At 37.5% G+C, this 22,594-nt stretch overlaps 1 protein-coding gene, 1 long non-coding RNA gene and 1 pseudogene across 2 annotated transcripts; all 3 read left to right on the top strand.

Moving 5' to 3' along the window:
* The first annotated feature begins 1,285 nt into the window (after positions 1 to 1,285).
* On the top strand, positions 1,286 to 11,109 carry LOC113227928 (acyl-protein thioesterase 1). The gene is made up of 6 exons (XM_026461026.1): positions 1,286 to 1,355; positions 1,431 to 1,564; positions 1,693 to 1,724; positions 1,820 to 2,033; positions 2,324 to 2,497; positions 10,650 to 11,109. Exons 2-6 carry the CDS (start codon positions 1,514 to 1,516, stop codon positions 10,839 to 10,841), a joined length of 663 nt encoding a protein of 220 aa, XP_026316811.1. The 5' UTR covers positions 1,286 to 1,355; positions 1,431 to 1,513; the 3' UTR covers positions 10,842 to 11,109.
* LOC113227929 lies at positions 5,952 to 7,112 on the top strand. Its single transcript, XR_003310243.1, has 3 exons — positions 5,952 to 5,988; positions 6,097 to 6,191; positions 7,097 to 7,112. It is a non-coding gene; the product is annotated as an uncharacterized LOC113227929 (long non-coding RNA).
* Positions 11,110 to 16,395: 5,286 nt separating the features above from the next.
* The window catches only part of LOC113228036, a 37,031-nt pseudogene continuing 30,832 nt past the window's right edge, over positions 16,396 to 22,594 (top strand).

Raw genomic sequence — 22,594 nt, 5'->3', positions numbered from 1 at the left:
TTCGGTTACCACGCCTTCATGTACATTACTTGGTACTTGCCTAATCTGAATTCTATTTACTAGGAAACAACATTTAAATTCCTCTAAAGAAATGTACCGCGGTGCCGCCGCCGCCGTGCGGCCCGCCACGGACTCCGATCGATGACCACGCCACGCGTCGTCGCGCGGGCCGCCGCATAGGCCAAATCAAGCCATACTCGCCCGCGTGGCCGGAACGCTCATTTACGTAAAAGCTAAACAAATAGAGCGTATTTTGCCATTACAGTTAGACGCACACGGTCGCGGTGGCTACGTGGTGAGCGCGAAGAAATTCGTATCGAATAAATGTGCCCTAGAGCATATCACGAGGACACATTAACTCCAATGACTAGTGTCGCATCGCCACAAAACGATACTGCTTCGGACACGTCAACGGAAAATGATGATTATTTTAATGTTCTGCATTACTTACCCCAATAAAAAAGATTACATAATAAAGTAATGTTATTTTATTTACATACCTGAGAGTCACAGCCAAACGTTCCGCAGGTGTGATGGATCTTCGCATATTTGTATCCTGTTTCTTAATACGTTGGCTTATAATTGATGGAAGTTCATCAAATGAGTTCACAGGCATTCTATAGTAAGAGAAAAACTTATGACGGTTATCACGGTGTGCACTAAACATTGAATGAAATATTCCCGAAGTTAAACGGTTACTTAACACTGGTTCCACCCAAACATTGCGGTTTACTTTATTTTTTAATAATTCTAATAATATAAGAGCTGCAAGCGCAGTTATCATTGGCGGATCCATGTTGAAATGAACACAAAACACAGCGGTAAACCGCGTCCCGTGTAGTTTGCTGGTTTGCGGGAGCTTTGTCGAGCGGATTCCCGCGGCGGGAGAACCGCCCGTGTAGTATGGCCCTTAGAGTCGTATTCCAGAACTCTACTCAATGCTCAAGTCAGAACTTGAGTATGATTTCAAACACTGGAAATAGGACCCTAATGGCATGGGCTTGAGCATGATTTCTAGTGCTTTAAATCATACTTAAGTCCTGGCTTGAGCATTGAGTAGAGTTCTTTAATGCGAACCTTAATCTGAAGGGTCTTACACCGAAAACTTAAATCGCAACATATTTATTGAAGAAAAAGTGAAACTAATGACTAGGCAGTATGGTCTCTAATCTTCGCCTGTTCCATGCGGAGCGAACGAAAAATAAAAATTTTGCAAATGTCAAATATGTCAATTGAATTGTCAAAATTAAATGGCAAAGGTTTCATGAGTTTTGCTTTTGCTATAGTACGTGCATTATTGCTACATTACCTAGTACATAATTTAAACGCAGCAATTGCTTTTCCGTTCCTAGCGGGTAAAATACTTAATTATAATTTTAGATTGTAATTTTTATTTCATGTACTTTTTTAACCGAAATCTTGATTTGCAGACAGTTCTACGTTGTCTGGACTTGTCCGGCGTCGGTGTTAACTACCGAGTTAAGACTTGTATTGATTTTCACGTAATTTGATAATGGAACCAAATCCTGTAATTATTGCCGCTACGGCAAAACACACAGCCTCTGTGAGTTGTATTCTAAAGCCTGTTTTAGTTATGTCTCAACTATCGTAAACAATTTAATGGTATAATAAAATCAATATTACCTACCTAAATCAATAGTACCTGGTAATTAGTCTTCTTTTGTATTTCAGCTTATATTTTTGCATGGTCTTGGTGATACAGGGTTAGTATATTTGTTATATTTTATACAGATTGATTATATAGTCTCTGAATAAATTTAAATTAATTTCTATCAATAATATTACCACCCCCTTTCAGCCATGGCTGGGCCAGAACGATCGCCGATATCAGGGGCCCACATGTCAAGGTTATCTGTCCTACGGCATCAACAATGCCAGTGACCCTAAATGCTGGATTTCGTATGCCATCATGGTTTGACTTAAGGACTCTTGATGCTACAGCACCTGAAGATGAAGAGGGCATTGAAAGAGCTACAGCCCTTATGCATGAGCTCATTACAAATGAGATTAAAGTAAGTCTGCTCTAATTTTGATAGTAATTATTTTTTGTTTTTTAAATAAAATATAAGTGCGCATTTGACCTCCATCTCACCTGATGGAAAGTGACAATGAGGTCGACGATGGAGCATGCACACCTAAATAAGTAACAAGTTATAACATTCAGGGAACAAGTCTGCAGGCAGGGAATTCCACCCCATAGCCATATAAAATCCTTTATTTGGCTACAATATCAAAGGTGTGTTATTGGTACCAGTAAATTATTATACATTTCCATATATTATGTGTTATCTTGTTTTTTTAGTCAGGTATTCGCCCAGACCGAGTGCTTGTTGGTGGATTTTCCCAAGGAGGAGCTCTAGCACTTCACTCAGCTTTAACTTACCCATCTCCACTGGCTGGTGTTATAGCCCTGTCTTGCTGGCTACCCAGACATGCCCACTTTCCTGAAGAAGTGAAGGCGCCTCTTGATTTGCCGGTATGTATATTATGTGACTATTTAACATATAACATACTCCTCATCAGACAGGTTCGAAGTTCAAACTAATATCTACTTCAACCAGATGCAATCTAAAGTTTAGAGGCCTTTCCAATCTAGTTTTTTTATTTTTGAGTGCGGATTTGAACCTGAAGAGAGGCTATGTTAACAAGTATATTTACATAAACTCAGATAGTCAAGCCACTCTACTGCTCCCTACATGCACTAACCTCTGTCACCCAAACATCGAAGATTGTAGAGAACTGTGTGACTATGTGTACACTCTGACGTCGAGGGAAATGAAGCAGCAGACGAACTGGCAAAGGCTGGTGCTAGGGAAACCTTTATTATTTTATTAACCCCAAACTCGTTATAGGGATAGCATAAAGCCTGGCAAAGCTCACTCTACTGAACAAGAGCACACACGTCTCCCGAGAAGTGTGGCTACAGAGTAAGGGTCTTGAGCATTCAAAAGCCCTAATAGCAGCCTACAGTGCCAAACACTGTAGAGAAGCTCTGTCATTAGACAGGTATGGCATCAGAATGCTCACTAGAGTCTTAACAAGACATTGTGGCTTGAACAAGCACATGTCAAATATTGGGCAGAAAGAGAATAGAGAGTGTAGATTCTGCCACGAGGCGGATGAAACTCCTGCATCTTCTCACCCAATGTTACCCCCTGATGGGCGTACAAAGCTCCATACTGGGAAGGCACATGCCACAACCAGAGGACATTAAATCTGTCAGAGCCAGGACAGTCCTTCAGTTCTTCAATGCTGTCGGCCTTGGCTCCGAACTGCAATTAGTGGTGATCACAATAGATCAAGTGATGGTCGCAGTGATGAGGGGCTACATATGCCCCAAATGAAGCCACCCAAATAATAATAATAATCTTTTTGATTGACTCATCATAATAATGTTAAGACATTAACTAAAATTACGAGTAAAATGTCATTGTAAAACCTTTCACTATAATAAAAATAATGAAATGAAATGACAATTTATTTGATTAAAATATGGGATAGAGCTCATATTTTACCACATATGGCATGCAAAATTATACTTATAGTGATTGAATTAATTGATTAGATTACAAATAATGTCAGTAGACATGCACAAAACATCCTTAAAGTTCTAATTTTGTTTCAATACATAGTCAATTAAATTAATAACAAAAATTGTGAAAGTCAAACAATTACATAATATTATAATATCAGTAGTAATTTATATGTCAATGTTTGGTTAAGAAATTGGTCACTGTGTAATAATTTTGTCTTTAAGCCATGCATTCAATCTGTTCTTAAACAAACTATTTGGTAATATTTTAATGTCGTTTGGTACAGCATTATATATTTGGACACACATACCATTGCATTGATTTTTATTGTAGGACAGTCTACATACATTATTATAAACTAGTCTCTTTGGATCCCTTTTACGTCTACCATGGATATCTCTTCTTTTTTTAAAGATGTCTAGTTTGTTTAACAAACCAGGCGACTTCAAGAATATACATACACTGTATGGGTAATATTCCCAAGTCTTTAAACAAGGGCGCACACGATTGAGTTGGTGAAATACTGGTCATTGCTCGGACACATTTTTTTTGAGCTATGAACAATTTTTCACAAACAGTTGAGTTACTCCAAACCAAAAGTCTATATCTAATCAGAGTTGCAACATAACCATGTTAGGCAGCCAAAACTGTGTGTGGTGATGACACATTTTGCAACCTCCTCAAAATGTATATGTAGCTATGTGAAAATGAATCCAAAACTGACTTAACAGATGGATTTGTCTTTTACTTGTATCTATAATAATTTCTTCTAGCTAACCCCAACAAAATACAATTTACGTGTTGAATAAAAAATATTTAGTCTTTAATAAGAAGTAACAATTACTGATAATAACAATTCTTCAATTACAGAAGTATTACAGTCAGGTCAATTTTAAATAAAAATTTGACCATCCTGTAAATTCCTGTAGATAAAGTTCGATAACACGATCGTTAATACATGTAAAGAATAAAAATATTATATAATATGAAGAATTAAAAGAATTAAAGCTTCTACTGAAACAGTTTACTCAACTTACATATTATTATATAATATGAAGTTGCATAAACTGTTTGAAGCCGTGGTAGCCTAATGGTTAGACCTACTGCCTCTCAAGCAGAAGGTCGTGGGTTCGAATCCGGGCTCGCACCTCGGAATTTATGTGCGAAATTTAATTTGAAATTTATCATGAGCTTTTCAGTAAAGGAAAACATCGTGATGAAACCTGCACGTCGAAGAAGGGACCCGGATTGGTCCAGCGTGGCGGAATATGACCTAAACCCTCGTCTGAAAGGAGACCCCTGCCCAGCAGTGGGACATATAAATAGGTTGATGATCATGACATATTATTATATAATGCTATGTGCAGGTTCCACAAAAAGAGCATTGTCATTTTGCATTGCAAATAGACGATAATTGTAATTAAATTTACATAACAGTAGCAGGAAGGGCAGGTCAGTTTAAAAGGACATTAACATTGAATTTCTAATAACAATAAGAACTTATTTTGAACTCTTGCCAAGGAACTAATTTAGTACTTTTAAAGAAAAAATATGCATAATGTTAACCATATTATATACATGAAGTTCGTTTTAAACCAGGTTGGGCACATGGGCGAATAAATTAAATTGAATGTAGATAGTAGAACGAAAGAAATATGTGTATAGAGCTGACATGGAATGCTCCAGGCTAGTAAGAGGACAGACACAAAGCACATTTTCAGATCAAATCGAGAATGTTCATAAAAAGGCTATAGTAAGTAGTGAGAAGACTAAGGGCTGTATTCCAGAACTCTACTCAATGCCCAAGTCCTGACTTGAGCATTGAGTAGAGTTCTGGAATACGACCCTAAGAGGGGTTGTATGGAAAGATTAATAAAAATAAGGGAAGCAATAAAGATTTGTCAGGATCATGCTAAGCTGATCATGTGTATCCACTACCCCAATGGGAAAGCGAGAGCGTGAGTATATGTATATATGTATGTTAATCATAAACTATAAACCTTGTTACTCCAAAGCAAACAAAACAACAGATTACGTAACATTAAAAAACTAACGAACCGGCAAAATTTCGATTCACGACTAGTTATGCAGAGTTTTTAAGTACCTATTAATTTGTTTTAAGTGTAACTTTTACTATCAAACTGCCAGCTAGGAAGGTGCGTTGTAGTCCCCCCAAAATATTAAAATGATAATTTTGCCATCGTAACGAAAAAAGGCACAACTATGCGTACTTTATACAGCAGTTGTGCCTTTTTTCGTTCCGAGGGCAGAATTTGCATAATGACAAATGAAAATAAAATTACCAATACGCAAAAAGACCGCTACTCAAAATGACAGAAAAAAAAAAACACCAAATCTCATTCTCAAAAATACACCCTTACATTATAATAAATCCTCGCCCCATCGAGTATATAACCAGAAATATAGACGAAATGTAATTTAATTTGTTTGAAAACTATTCTACCATATCGTTGCTGCGCGTGCAATACAGCTGAAGAGCACTTTGTAAATATCACGTAACAGCGTTTTCACTATTTTACAGGAGGAAAAGAAACTTAATATCTTAGCTATTGAACTATATTTTACCGACTGCACTCTGTAGCTACTTCTTTGCGATTCACTTTGTAGAAAAATAACGTAAGTTTACCCATAAGTTGTTTAGATTCCGGATAAAGTCACTAACGCGGTTTTGTAGTAACAAATAACAGAAAAAGTAGTATACTGTTAGTTGAAGAAATGAAACATTTATTTAAAGGTTTGATTTTATTATGACTAATAAGCAAAAGTGACAGAAAGTAAATAGGCTTTTGCCATTCTCTGGGACAATACAGGGTCATAATAATAATAAATTAACAAAAAATGTACTAAAACAAACATCTTCTTAGACCAAAAAAGTATTATCAAATAAACAATAAATTGTTACTGTTCGTAGTCAAATTATATAGAAATCTTTTTACAAGTAAGTCAAAAAGAAGGTAAGTTCTCGGGATTAAAATGTTATTAAATTTTGTAATTTGAAAATTATTACAATTAACTTTTTAATTAACAATAACAAAAAAAAACAAATTATTTTAATTAACAATAACAAAAAAAAACAGTCTCATAAGTTCTCTGAAAATCACAGCAGCTTAATCTTGTTAAATGTCTTGCACAAATATAATAAAAGGTAGTGTCTTGCTCAGTAGCCACGCCACCCTATTTTTTTATTATGATATTACCCACTATAATCTTAGAGGATGGAAAAAAAAAAATTCCATAGTCTAAGGGTCGTATTCCAGAACTCTACTCAATGCTCAAGTCAGGCCTTGAGTATGATTTCTAGTGCTTTAAATCATACTCAAGTCAGGATTGCACTGGAAACACAAGCACTGGAAAGACGACCGTAATGGCAGGGACTTGAGTATGATTTCGAGCGCTTTAAATCATACTCAAATCCTGACTTGAGTACTGAGTAGAGTTGTAGAATACGACCCCTAGACTATAATACACAGCGGACTTACATGACTTTGCGTCATACCCCTGGCAGGCGTGCTTTATTTCAGGAGACTCGTCGAGCTGTGCTGATGCTGTAGTCGAGGAGGTTGCGTTTGGGTATGGAGTGTTACATATCATACTCTGATGTACCTAGTGGACCCTAAGCTCGTCCAAGGTTTTACGCTGATTGTAGTTGTGCTGAAACACGTAAACAGTCCGCGTACCATGCTTGGGCAGATGCTCGACTACGCGAAGCTCCGAGTACTCAGAATTTGACGAAAGCTTTTAATAAGGCCGCCAGGAAGTGCAAAAGTGTGTTACGTAGGGCTAAGTTCGACCATGTGCGCCGCATAGGGGCTAAGCTTGCCTCTTATCCAGCAGGCAGTAAATCCTTTTGGTCGCTGGCCAAAGCGGTCAAACCTAACTTGACGCTCATCTTTGCCACCTCTTCTGCTAAGGCCGGATGGCTCGCTGGCTCATACTGCGGAAGAGAAGGCGAATCTTATTGCCTCACTCTTTGCAGAGAGTTCGCGTTTGGATGCCGCAGGGAACCTACCACCTACTTTACCTTAGGCTGGCTGCACTATGTGGCCAGTTCGCATACATCAAAAAGAGGTACTTAGAACTCTGCGAAATCTAAACATAAATAAAGCTAGCGGGCCAGATGGAATTCTAGCAATAGTCCTGCGTAACTGTGCGCCTGAGTTGTCTCCTATTCTCACACGCCAGTACCGCCTCTCACTTGACTGGTGTAGTTCCCAGGTCGTGGAAGCTTGTAAACGTGCAACCTGTGCCGAAGAAAGGTAAGCAGAGCTGACCCTGTCAACTATAGACCTATCTCAATCACTTCCATACTCTGCAAGACTATGGAACGTGTACTCAACAACCGTCTCCTGTCGTACCTTGAAGACAACGACCTCCTTAGTGATCGCCAGTACGGATTCCCACGAGGGCGATCTACTGGGGATTTTCTTGTGTATGCCTGTCACATATGGAGCGAGGCTATAGAAAAGCAAGGCACTTGCAGTGTCTTTAGACATTTCTAAAACCTTTGACAGGGTCTGACACGCAAGCCTTTTAAGTAAGCTTCCCTCTTATGGGCTTCCCACTGACCTTTGTAATTGAACCTCGGATTTCTTGAGTGAACGTTCGATTCGATGGTCTTAGAAGGCTACTCTTCCGAACATACGGCGATAGATAGAGAGTTGCGTACCTCAGGGTTGCGTACTGTCTGCAACTCTCTTTCTGCTGCATATATTAAAAACAATTATTTTGGTTTCGTACCAATTCCTAGAAAACTAATATGTAACCGAGTGTATGCCTCATGATTTGTAATACATTGCGGCTTATACTTGATGCGATATATTTGTGATCCTTTGTTAATACGCCATGAATATCGAACGAACGCACTTATGTATAATGCATTCAGTTTAGTGGTACGGCCGCTTACACATTTTTTGGCCAAATTTAACATTGTGATGTACACGTTAGGCAACACTTTGCTCGATTCTGATCGATTTTGAAAACCAAGGGACGAAAATTATTATGACCTTAGCAATATTATAAAAATATTCTATAACTCTTTTGTTATAACGTTTAGTAACGTTTCGTTTTTTTTTTCAGTTTTGTAGTATCTATTATCAGTAGTATCTGCAATTTCGATAATTTTTGACGCACGTTGCCTCGAATGTCCGAATATAGTGAGCAAATAATTACATACGTCGCCGGATATGTAGTTCGAGTAATACAAAAAAATATACCTATAATGCAAAGAATTAACAGTGCGTTGTCATTACAAAAATCTGGAGTTGGTCATACGTATGAGTTCATTGCTTTCGAGGACGAAGGTGGTTCAGTTTATCCCACCTAAGATGCTATCCACAAAATATACAGAGTAGCAGAGTTAAAAATCCGAGAAATAATAAACAAATCACAAAAATTTCACGTTAGGCCGTCATTAAGTAAACCACTTCTGATTAATAAGATTTTACCATATTTTGTCAGTAGTAACATTTTCATTTGTCTTGCCATTCATCAATTTGATCAATTACCAACAGAAAACCATCTAGTAAAATTAATTAAGGCAGTCGCAGTTCATATATTGACGTACATTTTCATTAAGTTAATCGATAAGATCTTCTATTACAAAAAGATGCTATATAATAAGCTCATTTTATTGGAAGGACAATAATTTTAATGTTTGAAGTCCATTAAAAATTAAAGTTTTAATTTTTTTTAAGTAATCAACATTTTTTAGAAACAAGTAAAATAAAGGACTTAACTATCTTATTCTAGTGTTTTTGTAATATATTAATATTACGACTACTTGTAATCAACAAATACTTGAACAAAAATTATTCTATTTAGAATCGATTAATTGAATGGAATACGCGTGTTTACGCGTATACCGTTCAATCAATCTATTTAGATTTAGAGCGAGAGGGAGGAGGTTTCCATCATTAAATAGTTCTTGTGACGTCTTGGTTTTCATTGAAATTGCTGTACGTGCGGAGTCTATCCCGATATATGTCTGTGATTAATAACCGAACATATAAAAAAACTTTTTCGACACGGGTCATGTTATCGCAATTCTCCTGTGTTTTTGTCTTGTTTTTGTTAAAGATCTTTGTACTACCTAAATACTTAAAAATACTTTTCGACATTCTGCGCTGTTAGTGACATCTAGCGAGAGATTTTAGAACTTTCTTCACAGCAGCCGGTACACTTTATAGGTGCTTCAACTGCGGTGCAGTGTGGTTATAATATAGCAGCAATACTACGGTGAAGTATGGTCGTGTGTTCAAGTCCCATCGGATCGAAAAAGTTTTTCTATGTGTTCAATCTTTGTATTAATAATCGTATACTTTCCACTGCCGATTGCGTTCGTTGGTTGTATCCACTTTTTTGACGTCGGTAATGTGTCGATTCGTAAACGAGTTTAATAAAAAGCAATGAATAACACTAAAATTTAGAGGCCTTTAAATTTTATTTCAAAATACCTTGTCATCTGAATGTTATTAGACTAAAAAGACTTAATTAAACTGTTAGGGCGCCTTCAAATTAGACGCTTGAGGAAACACCAGTCTGAAGCGAGACCAACTTTAATTACGTTTCATCTCTGGACTTGGTTACGCGATGCATTCTGACTAAGAAACTTTTTTTTTTGTTAAAACGGTGGAAGAAATACCAGGACGCTTTAGAATCCATTCGTTACCCCTATTATGTCTAAAATAATCTAAATTAACATTCGTTCGACAATATGATGATAAAAAATTATACATAAATATTACCACGTCTTTTTTTCCCAGTGGATTTGGAATAATTTGGCATATTATACTGCTAACCCATACTGCAGGGTGTTAGATTATAATTTATTATTATTCTGAAGTTTGATATTCATTGACAATGAAAATTTGGAGTGTACCCACAGGCGCGCCTCGCACTGCAATGGCTCTACAAGCGTCTAAATTGAACGTTTCGTGAAGTGGCCCGACTTTAAGCCTTAACATATTAAGGCACGTTTCCAATCCCTGTATTAATTATCTAGCTAGACCATAATACATTAAGTTACGACTACTTAAGGTCGCTATGACATACTCTGTATGTATTTTTTCACCACAGATATTTCAAGCCCACGGCGACTGCGATCCCGTAGTCCAGTTCAAATGGGGCCAGATGACAGCATCGTTTTTGAAGACTTTTATGAAGAATATTGAATTCAACACATACCAGGGCCTTTCACATAGCTCTTCTGAGGCAGAACTTAAGGATATGAGAGCGTTTATAGAAAGGACTTTGCCTCCTTTAAAATAAAATACCATGAGATAATTAAATAGTAAAAGGTTTAACGTACCTATAGACTTCCATGTTTTTATTTAAAGCTGCAGGCATCATTTACTATATAAATAAAGAATCCAAAATAAATGGTTTATAATAGCTATGTATTACATAATCATCAATGTATGTACTACACGTAGGCAACAGTAAACATTACTCATGTTTTCCTTTGACTACAAAAGCATTTGTACATACATTATGTTTTTATTTCTCTAAGATTAGTAGTTACGTATTAAAACTTCATCAAAACCTTTTATTCTTTTATTATATTTCACAGTCGCGTAATGCCACATTTTTGTCCCTTCGTAATATACTGTGATTTTTTTAAATGGGACTGTACCGTAGACCGGGGTTACTTTGATTCTCGGGATAACTTAGATCAAAACTTCCTTTTCACATAAAAATGCAAATTGCGTAAAAAGCAACTACTTTTGGGAGAATTTTTTCGGGTAGCAATATTGATAAACAGTCAAATTCATTTCTGTGGGGGCGCTGGAGATTTCCCTGTATTTTATGTATGTACAAAAAAAGTAAGTTTTCCGTTACAACCTATTTTTTAATTAAAAAAAATGTGTTGCAAAACTTCATATGCAGCTTAGTGTGTTAGTATCATGAATTTTTTGGATAGAACTCAATGAGTATCGTACATTTGCGAATTCATAACAAAATTTTTTGTTGTTCTAACCTTAAAGCTTTCGTTATTCAAATTCAAATTCAAACCATTTATTTCAGACATTTTATATCCATATTTGTTAGTAAAAACATAGCACAACACTTACACACTAGTGTTAGTAAATACAAAACAAAAACAAAAAACATATGTACAATAATTTATACAATATTTATAAGTATCACCATTACCTGTATTATATATACATAATGATGCTACCCACAAATACTGGCTTGGCTTCGGGAATACATGGAGCTTGGTCCAATGTTCAAAGAATGAACCCTGGACCCTACCAGCAATGACCTCGAGGATGCTGTTACGGCTGTCCCGAACCCTACGCATCAGAGAGGCCACTCTTTTTCTCATGATGCACGCGAACCCATCAACGCAGGCATCCGCGAACATTCCTGAGGCGCTGCAGAATCGCGGCAGCCGCAACAGCATCCTGAATATGTTATTATATACAACTCTTAACGTACTAAGGGCTTTTTGGGTGTAGTTGACCCATAGCACGGTGATTCACGCTCCATACTAAGGCGGTCATAAATACGTAACTCCGAAATTATTATTATTTTTTTATTTTATTACGTTAAAATATGATTAGGTAAACGTAAATTAATAAAATTATACATTTTAAAAAATATTTGACAATATTTAGGTGTAAAAATGTCTCGCAGTAATTTTGTTTTTAGACGATGTATCTAAAACATTTTATACTGCGACTTTTAATGGTAAAACTGTGTAAATAATGATTATTTGTATTAACAATAACCACAAATGAATAAATTAAAACAATAAAAATACATAAAAAAGTTCATTTTACAAAATACAAACAAAACACAAATTATACCAAAATACATTAAATCTCAACAATATTAACTTTAAATACATAACAAGTCTAATACAGCTTTTGACAGTACACCTTTTTTTTTAACAGGTAACTTTCGTAGACCTGTTATGAAGGGATCTGAATGAAGAAGCAGCCTATTTACTAAATCTGTGTTGGTCACAATGCGACTCATTTTACGCGTATGATTTTTTCTAAAAGACTTGATGTATTTGTTAGTCGCTTCAGCTGCTTCTTCAGACAACTCTCCGATTGACAATAAACCGTAATCTATAACATTAGCACCATGAATTAGAACTTTGTGAACGGAAGCAGGCATGTTATACCACGGATACTCGGCAACTAACTGCCGAGCCGTCTCTAAAGCGAACTCTTCGAAGTTCGTCTTATTAATATTATATCCCGAATTTAAACATTGAAGGATGATCCAGCAACGATCTAGGAGATCCTTCTTGATCCCAGTAATTTCAGCGGAAATTTCTGAATTCGAGAAAAACCGCCTGGCTGTATTACCATCGTTTGATGTTCCGCTTCCGCCACTTTTAGGCTTATCCACTATAAGCCCTAATCTTTCTCTAAATTGAGTCTGAACATATGATTTTTTTGCAGCAACAAGCATTTTGTCATTAGCGGACCTAGCTTGCCATTTCCTAACATCTAACTTGTACGCGACATGAACAAAATATTCAAAAAAACGTATTAACGCGTGAAGAGGTGATAAACCAAATTCATATTTACTCTCATCGACTTCCTTATTTAAACATTCGTCAATTTTGTTCATTTCACTGGGCAAGGCGTTACAAATAAAACATTTTGATGAAGAAACACCACTAAGTGCATTACACACTTTACCATCTACCATAGTAAGTTGCAAACAATGAGTAATGCGATATTCGCGATCTTCTTCCTTGAAAACAGTAGGCTGCAAGTTCCTTATTTTATCTTTAAAATGAGCTTCTTCCTCAACTGACACTGCAGTCGATTCCTTCAAATATCGGAGGCGTATAGGACGACAGTATCGAGTTGATGAAGGACGAGGATTTTTCCACAAAACTACTGAATTTTCTTTGTTATCTGTTGTCAAAACAAGCTGAAGTGGCACATACGAAGTAACAAACAGGCTACTGTCTTCAAGAGTGGAGTCAGAAAAACACTGTTTATATTCTGAATGCCCTGTACTGCCATCGAAACCCCATTTCCCTATCAAAGATATCTTATCTAGAGACTCATTAGGTACACTATCCAAAACATCTTTTTGAGACTTGAGAATCCGATTGGCAGTATGATCTAATAAACTTTGAAGTTCGACTTCGGCGGATGATTCTGTAACAGTAATATCTGAAGGATAACAGTGTTTTTTAGATTCCACGACACTTTGGTAAGATGGGAAAATGGTTTTTGAAAACTTATTGTCTATAAATTTCTTTACTAATATATATTGATGTCGAGTTAACTGAGCTTCAACAATGAGCGATAAAACTTCGCTAGAATCGATTTCAGGACAAGACAAGCTATCGGACGCATTGAGCAATGACTGTACAAGAGAAGGGTCTTGGTTAGACAAACTAGCCAATCTTCTCCTTTTTGTACGTTTACTGGTGTCGTCAAAGTTAATTCTCGGACGGCCATGCGATGAAGAAGTTGATGGTTTAACTTCGTCAAAGCTCTGAGATACACGTAACTCAGTTCGCTGTACATCAATATTTTCAACGACATGCAGCCAATCTGAATATTTTTCTAAGAATTTAGATCTAGTACGATTCGACTTTGCCCAGTAGTGGGAAATTCGTTTACAAATATTCTTAATTTTAAGGTTTAAAGTCTCTAAATCAATATTTTCGATGTCGTCAGAAAGGGATGATGTTTCGGTCAAAGTACTCAGGACGTGTTGCATTTTTTCATTTGGATTACCCACTTTAGAGTGCCAAATATCAAAAATTGTCATCCTCGATACAGAACATTTGAAAAATGTACCTAAAACAATATGAAAGCTGAACTTAAAAAAAAATTAAAAATTCAATACTATGGACATGCATACTTTGACACCCCTTTAAGCCAAGAAGAGGCAGCAAGATGCAAATGAAACTTATAGCTCTTAATAAGGACATACTCCTTATTCAAAAACCATATACCTCAGGTGCAGCTCAGCGCAGCCAAAAGTTGTAGGTCTAAAGGAAATTAAGTTATGCCAAAAATTTTCACCAAAAAACTGCCTTCAATAAAAAAATTATATAAAAAAAATAATCAATAGATTAAGAATAGTGACACTCAAAAACAAAGTGATTAAGTTTCGATGACTCACACGTGGTGATAATTAGTCTCGCGATGCGCTCACTTCCGATGCACAAAAGTGAATGATAACGTGACCTAATTACATTGATATTTATAGTTTTTGGAAGCTTGTTAACTAGTTACTAACTTAGTGAGTTGATCTAACCGGGATAAGCCAATGATTTTTTTTGATTTATGGCCTATGGGGGAATCACAGTGCATAGGCTGCAGGTGTAAAAGGTCTGGCAATAAGCTTTGAATAGTGAAATCTTCACACTGTTGGTACACCTTGCAAACCTACGAGCCAACATGTTACCCCGCACTGCCAGCGCCCTACGCTCTCTTTCAACGTCAGTGTTGTCTTCCAACGACTCGGTAACCCAGTGCCCTAGGTACTTGAATCTCGGGACCCTGCTCAGAGGGGTGCCACACAACTTCACCTGTGGAATATTATTACAGTATTTGCTGCCTGCTCTGAACAGAAGCAACTCGGACTTCGCGACATTGTACCTAAGGCCATGGGCCTCAGCGTAGAGCTCACACATCCCAACTAGTCTACGGAGGGCACTTATCGAAGGACTCAGCAACACCATATCATCCGCGTAACTGATATTATTAACCATAGTACCAGCAACGGAGCATCCGACTGCGGTGTTGCTGAGTTCAACAATTAAACGATTCATGTACAGGTTGAAGAGACTCGGCGAGCTTAAGCCCCCTTGTCTCACACCACACTCCAACCTGTACATGGCAGACGTTGTGCCCGCCCATCGAACGTAGTTGAGTTGGTTGTCATACCAAAACCTAAAGATATTTATTATATCCCCTGGCAGGTCAGTTTCATTCTGTAACTTACTCCACAACCTGTCATATGACACAAGATCAAAAGCTTTGGACAGGTCGAGAAAGCAAGCATAGACAGGAGTACTTTTCGAAGTATAGTACTGGACAGTGTGCTTAAGGCAAAGGATAGCAGCTTCGGTGGACAATCCTGGTCGAAACCCAAATTGAGCATCATGTAATTTCAAGTGCTTCCTTAGATGCTTGTCAAGCAGACTGTCCAGCACTTTACCTACTATTGTGGCCAAGGATATCGGTCTATAGTTATTAATACTCGAGACATCACCCGTCCCGCTCTTCACAATGGGGACAACAACCGTTTTCATTAGATCTTGAGGCAAATGCGAATGTCCTATACACAATGTGAAGAATAAGGCGAGAACTCTAGGTAAGTGTACACTTCCATACTTCAAATGCTCTACGCTGAGAAAATCATGTCCCGGAGACTTGCCGCGCGTCATTCCCTTGATGACAGCCGCTACCTCCTTGGCCGTGAATCGGACAAGCTGTGGTTGCTGTGTTTTATTAAGATCCAGGGACTGACTCGCCGCAGGCCCCAGGGGCGACCTAACTGTAAAATGTGACCGAAATAATTCCGCTATTTGGAAGGGTTCAGTCACACCCTCCACACTGACAGGCAGGCTAGGCTTAATATTAGACTTTTTTGTCTCTTTCCAGAAATCTGTAAACTTTTTATTGTAATGGTGGGATGCTAATATATCCATACGTATTTGTTCCTTATTATTTTGACACCATTTAAGTTTAACTTTAAAATCTCTTTTAGTCTCTTGCATCCTATTGTAGATGTGGCCTACTTTAGGCTTACCACAGTTAACCCATTCCAAAAACCTAAGCCGAGCCTCCCCATGACAAGCACTGACATGCTTATTCCAGCCTGTAACATGTTTTTTTTTCTTATTACTATGGTAAGTTTTATCACAATTGCTATGTATTGCAGCTAAATTCAAGATATTAACAATATTTGAGTACATTTTATCTAAACTGAGTTTATGGTCTACATTATTACATAAATGGTCACTACACTCATTAAATTCTGAGGGAAAATTAATGTCGCGCAGGTGTTCAAAGCAAAACTTAGTATACAGATCAATTTCATTGAAGTCCCTTTCACCCCATACAACTTTACTTTTTTGGTTAGGTATTGCACTAGTTTTTGGTCTAAGAATGTTTAAGTCACAAAAAACTTCGAGTGGAAAGTGATCCGACCAAGACACTTCGTAGTTGACACGAATGTTCACCACCGAGCTTCGAGCCGCTTGGGATACCAAGCAGTGGTCTACCCAGCTTCTGGACCCGTCTATGTCACTCACGTACGTATACGTGTCCGAATCTACTCCAAAAAGTTCCCAGTCCAGGCATTGGTAATCCTGTTCCACGCAAAAATTTTGTAATTCGAATCGATTTTGTTCGAATCGATCGAAGAGTCGATTTTGTTATGGCGTCGGTTCATGTTATTAAAAATAAAAGGACCATGTTAATTGAGAGCCTGCAGTGATTGTTCCTTGGTTCTTTCCTATGCCGAATCGATTGGGTAAGCTAACAAAGCATTGAGTCAAATCGTGGACGGTATGCTAATCTCAGAGCCCTCACAGCCATCACAGCTTTATAACATACCTTATGGAACTTTGTATAAATAACAACTAATAACGCATAGAAACCTAGTCCGCACACGCTAAGTGAGGCAAGTTGAAGCGCGCCCAATGGGCCTACACGAGCGGGCGGGCCTTCAGTGCTCAAGGTCAACTTGCACTGCGAACAGCTCCAGAATATTAGCTAAAAATGACGAAATGTGCGGTAAATGAGTGTAAAAACACTTCAGACGTAACGCGTTTCAACTTGTATTTTTATACAGGGTGTAACAGCAAGGTGTAGTCATATTTGAAGGTCGGATTCAGTTAATGGTATGAAACTATTTAGCAAAGTTGTTTTAGTACAAACTACGTTATTTATGGAAATTTCGCCATGAACAGTTTCGATCAGCTGATGTCATTTAACGAAAATAAATAGTCACATCACATCTCTATTGAGTATCATAATACAACCAAATTACGTAACTTGAAAAAATTGTGAAATTCAGGCATGTTATTGTAAATGATAAAGTACTTAATGCCATATTCTTATTACTATGTTATAATTTACTAAATTTATTATTATTTTATTCATGTAATATGCGTGTGAACATTTAATGAAAAATAAATATTATCGATTACTTTGCCAAAATACACTAGTTCATAATAAAACTATTATTTAAAACTTAGTACATAATAACGTAATATGGTTTCGTTAACTTCATATCTTCAAACATACAAAATACACAAATTTCCATTTAATATCCATTAATAAAACTAATGTCCTCTAAAAAACACATATTTAAAGTTATCTCTGTTTCTTTTTACCATACGCATTCATCTATTGTATTTTAATGAATGAAATTTGTCTCTTTCTATCCGTCGGTACTGTTCTAACGCATGGCGGCGTCGGTATGTTTCTTCTAACGCATGACGCAATATGACGCAATTATCCGACTAATACTTCGCACCCTTACAATGAAAGCGACCCAAATCAAAAAATTAAAAAATGAGTTTATACCGTAAAACCATCTTAAAAAAATATTTTGTTCATTAGTCACACTGTGGTGAAGATGAAATTGTGCAATTAAAGCTCGAATAGCACTGATTCATAAAGGTCCCTTTCATTTTGTTCTTTCAGTTTAAAAATTCTACTCCCGCGTCGAAATATTAACGCCGCATTTATTGTTGAATCTGCATTTGCAAAGACAACACGCTGCCACTGACGGATTAGCATTTGAGCCATTTTCGTTCCGAAAATCATATTCAAAAATCACTAGTAGCAGTAGAGCTCCTTGTGAGTTCGTCCAGGGTAGTACTGCCACATTACCGTGTTACAGTTTTGAAGGGTAAGGGTGCTGGTGAAATTACAGGCACATGGGACTTATCAACTATGTCTCAGAGAGATGGACGCCGTAGCAGTAGCCTTCGAGCGGCAGTGCTACTGTTATGGACAGGCGTGACGCTTTCCACCGGGTACACGACTTGTTCGACCCGTCGCTTAATATTTAAAAAAAAAAAATTTTTTAGTAACTTACTTTTTAAAGGGACTTACTTTTTTGTTTCGTGATCTTTCTTCTTTTTTAATTGTGAAACAGGGACCACAAAACAATATCAAGGGTTATGACATCTTGCTTAGCTGATGAACATTAAAAAGACTTAATTCTTAATACGTTAAATGATAACAAAAAATCGTTAAAAAAAAGACCTATTGGCGACTAGTTTTTGTAAATTATGTTTTTAAATTGTTGAACATTAAAATGATCAGAAACAATTTTCAGTTGTAAAGTTCCATTTTTCCTCATTATTTTCAAAGACTAATAAGGCCATCACCTTTAGTACTTCAAGAGTAGGTAATAAATAAAATAATATGAAAATATGAAAAAACTTGAAATCTTATTTTCTTTTTTATTCCCAAAAAGTTGAAATTTTGTATTGGGACACTTTCATCGTAAAGGTGCAACCTGAAGGTCGGTAAACGTCAAGAAATTAGTTTTGATCGTTGACCACGAATTAATTATTGTAATTTTAATTTAATTTAATTTTTTTTTTATGATTGATTTAGTGTCTGTTTAAGTATATCTAAATGTTTTAAAATGAATGTTGAGCACAGTAATAATTGGGCACAGATATGCCTGTTGTATTAATTTTTAAGTGATTTTATTTTCCTCACTTTCTGTATCTGATGTCTGTACATTGTGCCATAAATAAAAATTAAAAATAAAATAAATTTTCATCACTTGCTTGGAAATGAAAATATCGTGAGAAAACTTGGATTTCGGAGATAATTGCCGAAATCTTCAAAGATGCGAGAATGTCAAGTTTCCAACCAGTACTTACTATGCAAGTGCAGTGGACTAAACCTTGTGCAAAAAATAGTACTTTACTAACTTACATACGTCTATTGCTGAGCGCACGTTTCTAACAACAGGCTTACGCTTAATTTGACTTATCTACACACGACAACTTTCTGGGTATGGGTTTATTACATGGTGAAATTGAAATAATTAATATCCGTTGAACCTATTAAGGTTCTTACTTCCTAATAATATCTACTCATCTAAAGAAATATTTTAGAATAGTTTAAATTAGCAATAGTGTAAAACCATAAAAAATCTTACCTAAATAAACAAAGTATCAAGATTAGTCGCCTTGCGTACGCGATACGTAATCGTAGCGAAGTCGCAAGCCTTTGGCGGCAACTTTGGCGGCAAAAATATCACTTTTGATTTTCGCCGCCAGCATTTGATTTTATACATGGTGATGTGGATTAGTGGTTAATGTTAGACTCGTTTCGGAGGTCGTGGATTCGATTCTCATAGTTGACTGGCTCTATGGGGTAGTTGTTAGAGTGTTAGGTTTTCTTTGCGGATGTCGTAGATTTGATTCCCATAGTCGACTGCCTCCATAGTCTAGTGGTTAGAGCGTTAGGCTTTCTTTTCGGAAGTCGTGGATTTGATTCCCATAGTCGACTGCCTCTATGGTGTAGTGGTTAGAGTGTTAGGCTTTCGTTTCGGCGGTTGTGGATTTGATTCCCATAGTCGACTGCCTCCATGGTGTAGTGGTTAGTGTTAGGCTTTGTTTTCGGAGGTCGTGGATTTGATTCCTATAGTCGACTGCCTCCATGGTATAGTGGTTAGAGTGTTAGGCTTTCGTTTCGGAGGTCGTGGATTTGATTCCTATAGTCGACTGCCTCCATGGTGTAGTGGTTAGTGTGTTAGGCTTTCGTTTCGGACGTCGTGAGTTTCCGATGGGTGACTGCCTCCTTAGTGCAGTATATCCGTAATCACTCAGTCAGTTCTTGCATTATGTGGAAGTGGTACGGGTGATGGTCAGAGCTTGTTTACAAACAAAGGCGTATGCAGTGCAACGTTGAAGGTCGTAGACGTAGGATATAGGTATTCGTTTAATGTGTATGTAATGATGTAATTTGTATCAGGAGAAGGGTCTTATTTCAAAAGGATGGTAATAATTTTAATTTCACCCTGTAGGTACATTATGAAAACGTTACCCTATATTCCAAAATTTGCGTTTCAGTCGGCGTCCTTTGATGTGCCGCCGCTGAGGCAGAGGTGCTATTTTTTAATTTTTTGTAACAGTCTGTAATTGCCGTTTGCGTTGTGAGGACTAAATAGGTGTCATCGTTTTGTTTGTGTCTTGTTTTTGTGTTTATTTAAACTATGTCACGCTTAAGCAATAGTGATTACTAAGAGATGATGTTGTGCGTAGGCGCAGCCGATGGGAGCTTGCGCCAGCCTCGCCAAATTTATTGGGCAAAGTTTATTGATGGCGTCCCAGAAAATCGACGTCGACCATTTCCTGCTGTGGAATGCTTCAGGAAGATGGTTATGAGACTTCATAATAGTGGATCGTTCCGTGGTTCCAGTTCTGAAGGCCGGCCGAGTTCACGAGACCCAGAATTCGAGGCAGATGTTTTGGAACATTTTCTCGGCAATCCAAAGACAAGTACTCGTCGTGCTGCGGCAGCCTTTGGTGGTGTGAACCATATGAGTGTGTGGCGTGTGCTACGGGATGATGGCCAGCACCCATACCATTTTCAAAGAACGCAGGAGCTGTTACAAGCGGACTATGATCTACGTTTGGCATTTTGCCGCTGGTACCGCGACCAGGTTGGGAGGTCTCCCGACTTCGCTTCGTCGGTACTGTGGACAGACGAGGCGTCATTTACGCGTGCGGGCATTATCAATATGCATAATGAACATTTTTGGACTCATTTGAATCCCCGCGTATCAAGGGAATCAAATTTTCAACACCAGTGGCGGATTAACGTGTGGGCTGGTATAATAGGTTGTGCCGTCATCGGTCCAGTGTTTTTGCCGGCAAGTCTGAATGGGGCCAATTATTTAAGATTCCTAACAGAAGACTTGGGTGACGTTCTGATGGCCCTGCCAGTGACACAATACGTGAGACTCGTGATGGAACATGGGATGACTTTCTAGCACGATGGAGCACCCGCACATTTTGCTCGAAATGTACGTTCCCATCTGAACGACCGTCTCCCGCAGTGGATTGGGCGGGGAGGTCCTGTACCCTGGCCAGCGTGGTCCCCAGACTTGACACCGCTCGATTTTTTTTGTGGGGTCATATAAAAATATTGTTTATGCGGAGTCCTGTGAAAGCGCAGAAGAAATGAGGCAGCGGATCGAAATGGCGTTTAGTCAAATCACTCGGCAGATGCTTCAAAGAGTAGAGCAGTCTCTGTACCGACGCACGGAAATATGCATATTGCATGGAGGTCGGCATTTTGAACCTTACCTGTAAATGTGTGAAATGTGCCAGCAGTGCGTGTAGTGATTGTACTTATTATTCAAAATTATCGTAAACAAGTCAATATTTCGTACATTGTACAACAGTGAATTACAATTCGTAGGAAATTCATTAAAACGTGTATGAATTGCACAGTAGGTAAGTACCAATTAAAAAAGTATCTACTATTGTAAAATTGTCGTAAATAAATGTATTAATACAAAATTATGTAGAATGTGTATACGATGAAGGCGTGCGTAACTACGGGCTTAATAAGTAAATAAATATCCTTTAAATTGTATGTAAATAAGTACGTACCTAGGTATGGTATAAAATAATATTGTTAGAAATAATTCGATTTTTCTAGGTATTTAAAGATTTTATTACTTAATATTAACGTGTTATCAACATATTCAAATCATGTTTTTACAGTGGCATTTCAATTGTAGTCAGCTGTTCTTTCGCCCCGCTTGCGGCCGCCCAGGTTTCATTAATGAATTTGTGAAGTCGTAGTAACGTAACTAGCAATAGAGTTGTGACGCAGTGGTTGTTTCGGACAATCACTATTTATACAAACATAATTAAAGTTATATCAACATTAAAAGTCACTTATTTTTATTTGATATTTTGCACAGAGGGTCTAGATCAAGTATAGGTTTGGCTCCTTTAATATGACTACACCTTGCGGTTACACCCTGTATAAATATTCACTAAAACCGAAAATTAATTTCGTTGCAACAAGACA

Source organism: Hyposmocoma kahamanoa, unplaced genomic scaffold (genome assembly GCF_003589595.1).
Source record: "Hyposmocoma kahamanoa isolate Upper Pololo Valley unplaced genomic scaffold, ASM358959v1 220, whole genome shotgun sequence".
NCBI lineage: Eukaryota > Metazoa > Arthropoda > Insecta > Lepidoptera > Cosmopterigidae > Hyposmocoma > Hyposmocoma kahamanoa.
The sequence above is the reverse complement of the archived record's forward strand: the minus strand, read 5'-3'. Positions and strand labels throughout refer to the sequence as shown.

Bases quoted from the DNA above. Each gene is read 5' to 3' on its own strand.
- LOC113227928 (XM_026461026.1), top strand. From the start codon at position 1,514: ATGGAACCAAATCCTGTAATTATTGCCGCTACGGCAAAACACACAGCC. The intron at 1,565-1,692 runs GTGAGTTGTATT...TTTGTATTTCAG, and splicing joins CGGCAAAACACACAGCCTCT to CTTATATTTTTGCATGGTCT. The intron at 2,498-10,649 runs GTATGTATATTA...TTTTCACCACAG, and splicing joins AGGCGCCTCTTGATTTGCCG to ATATTTCAAGCCCACGGCGA.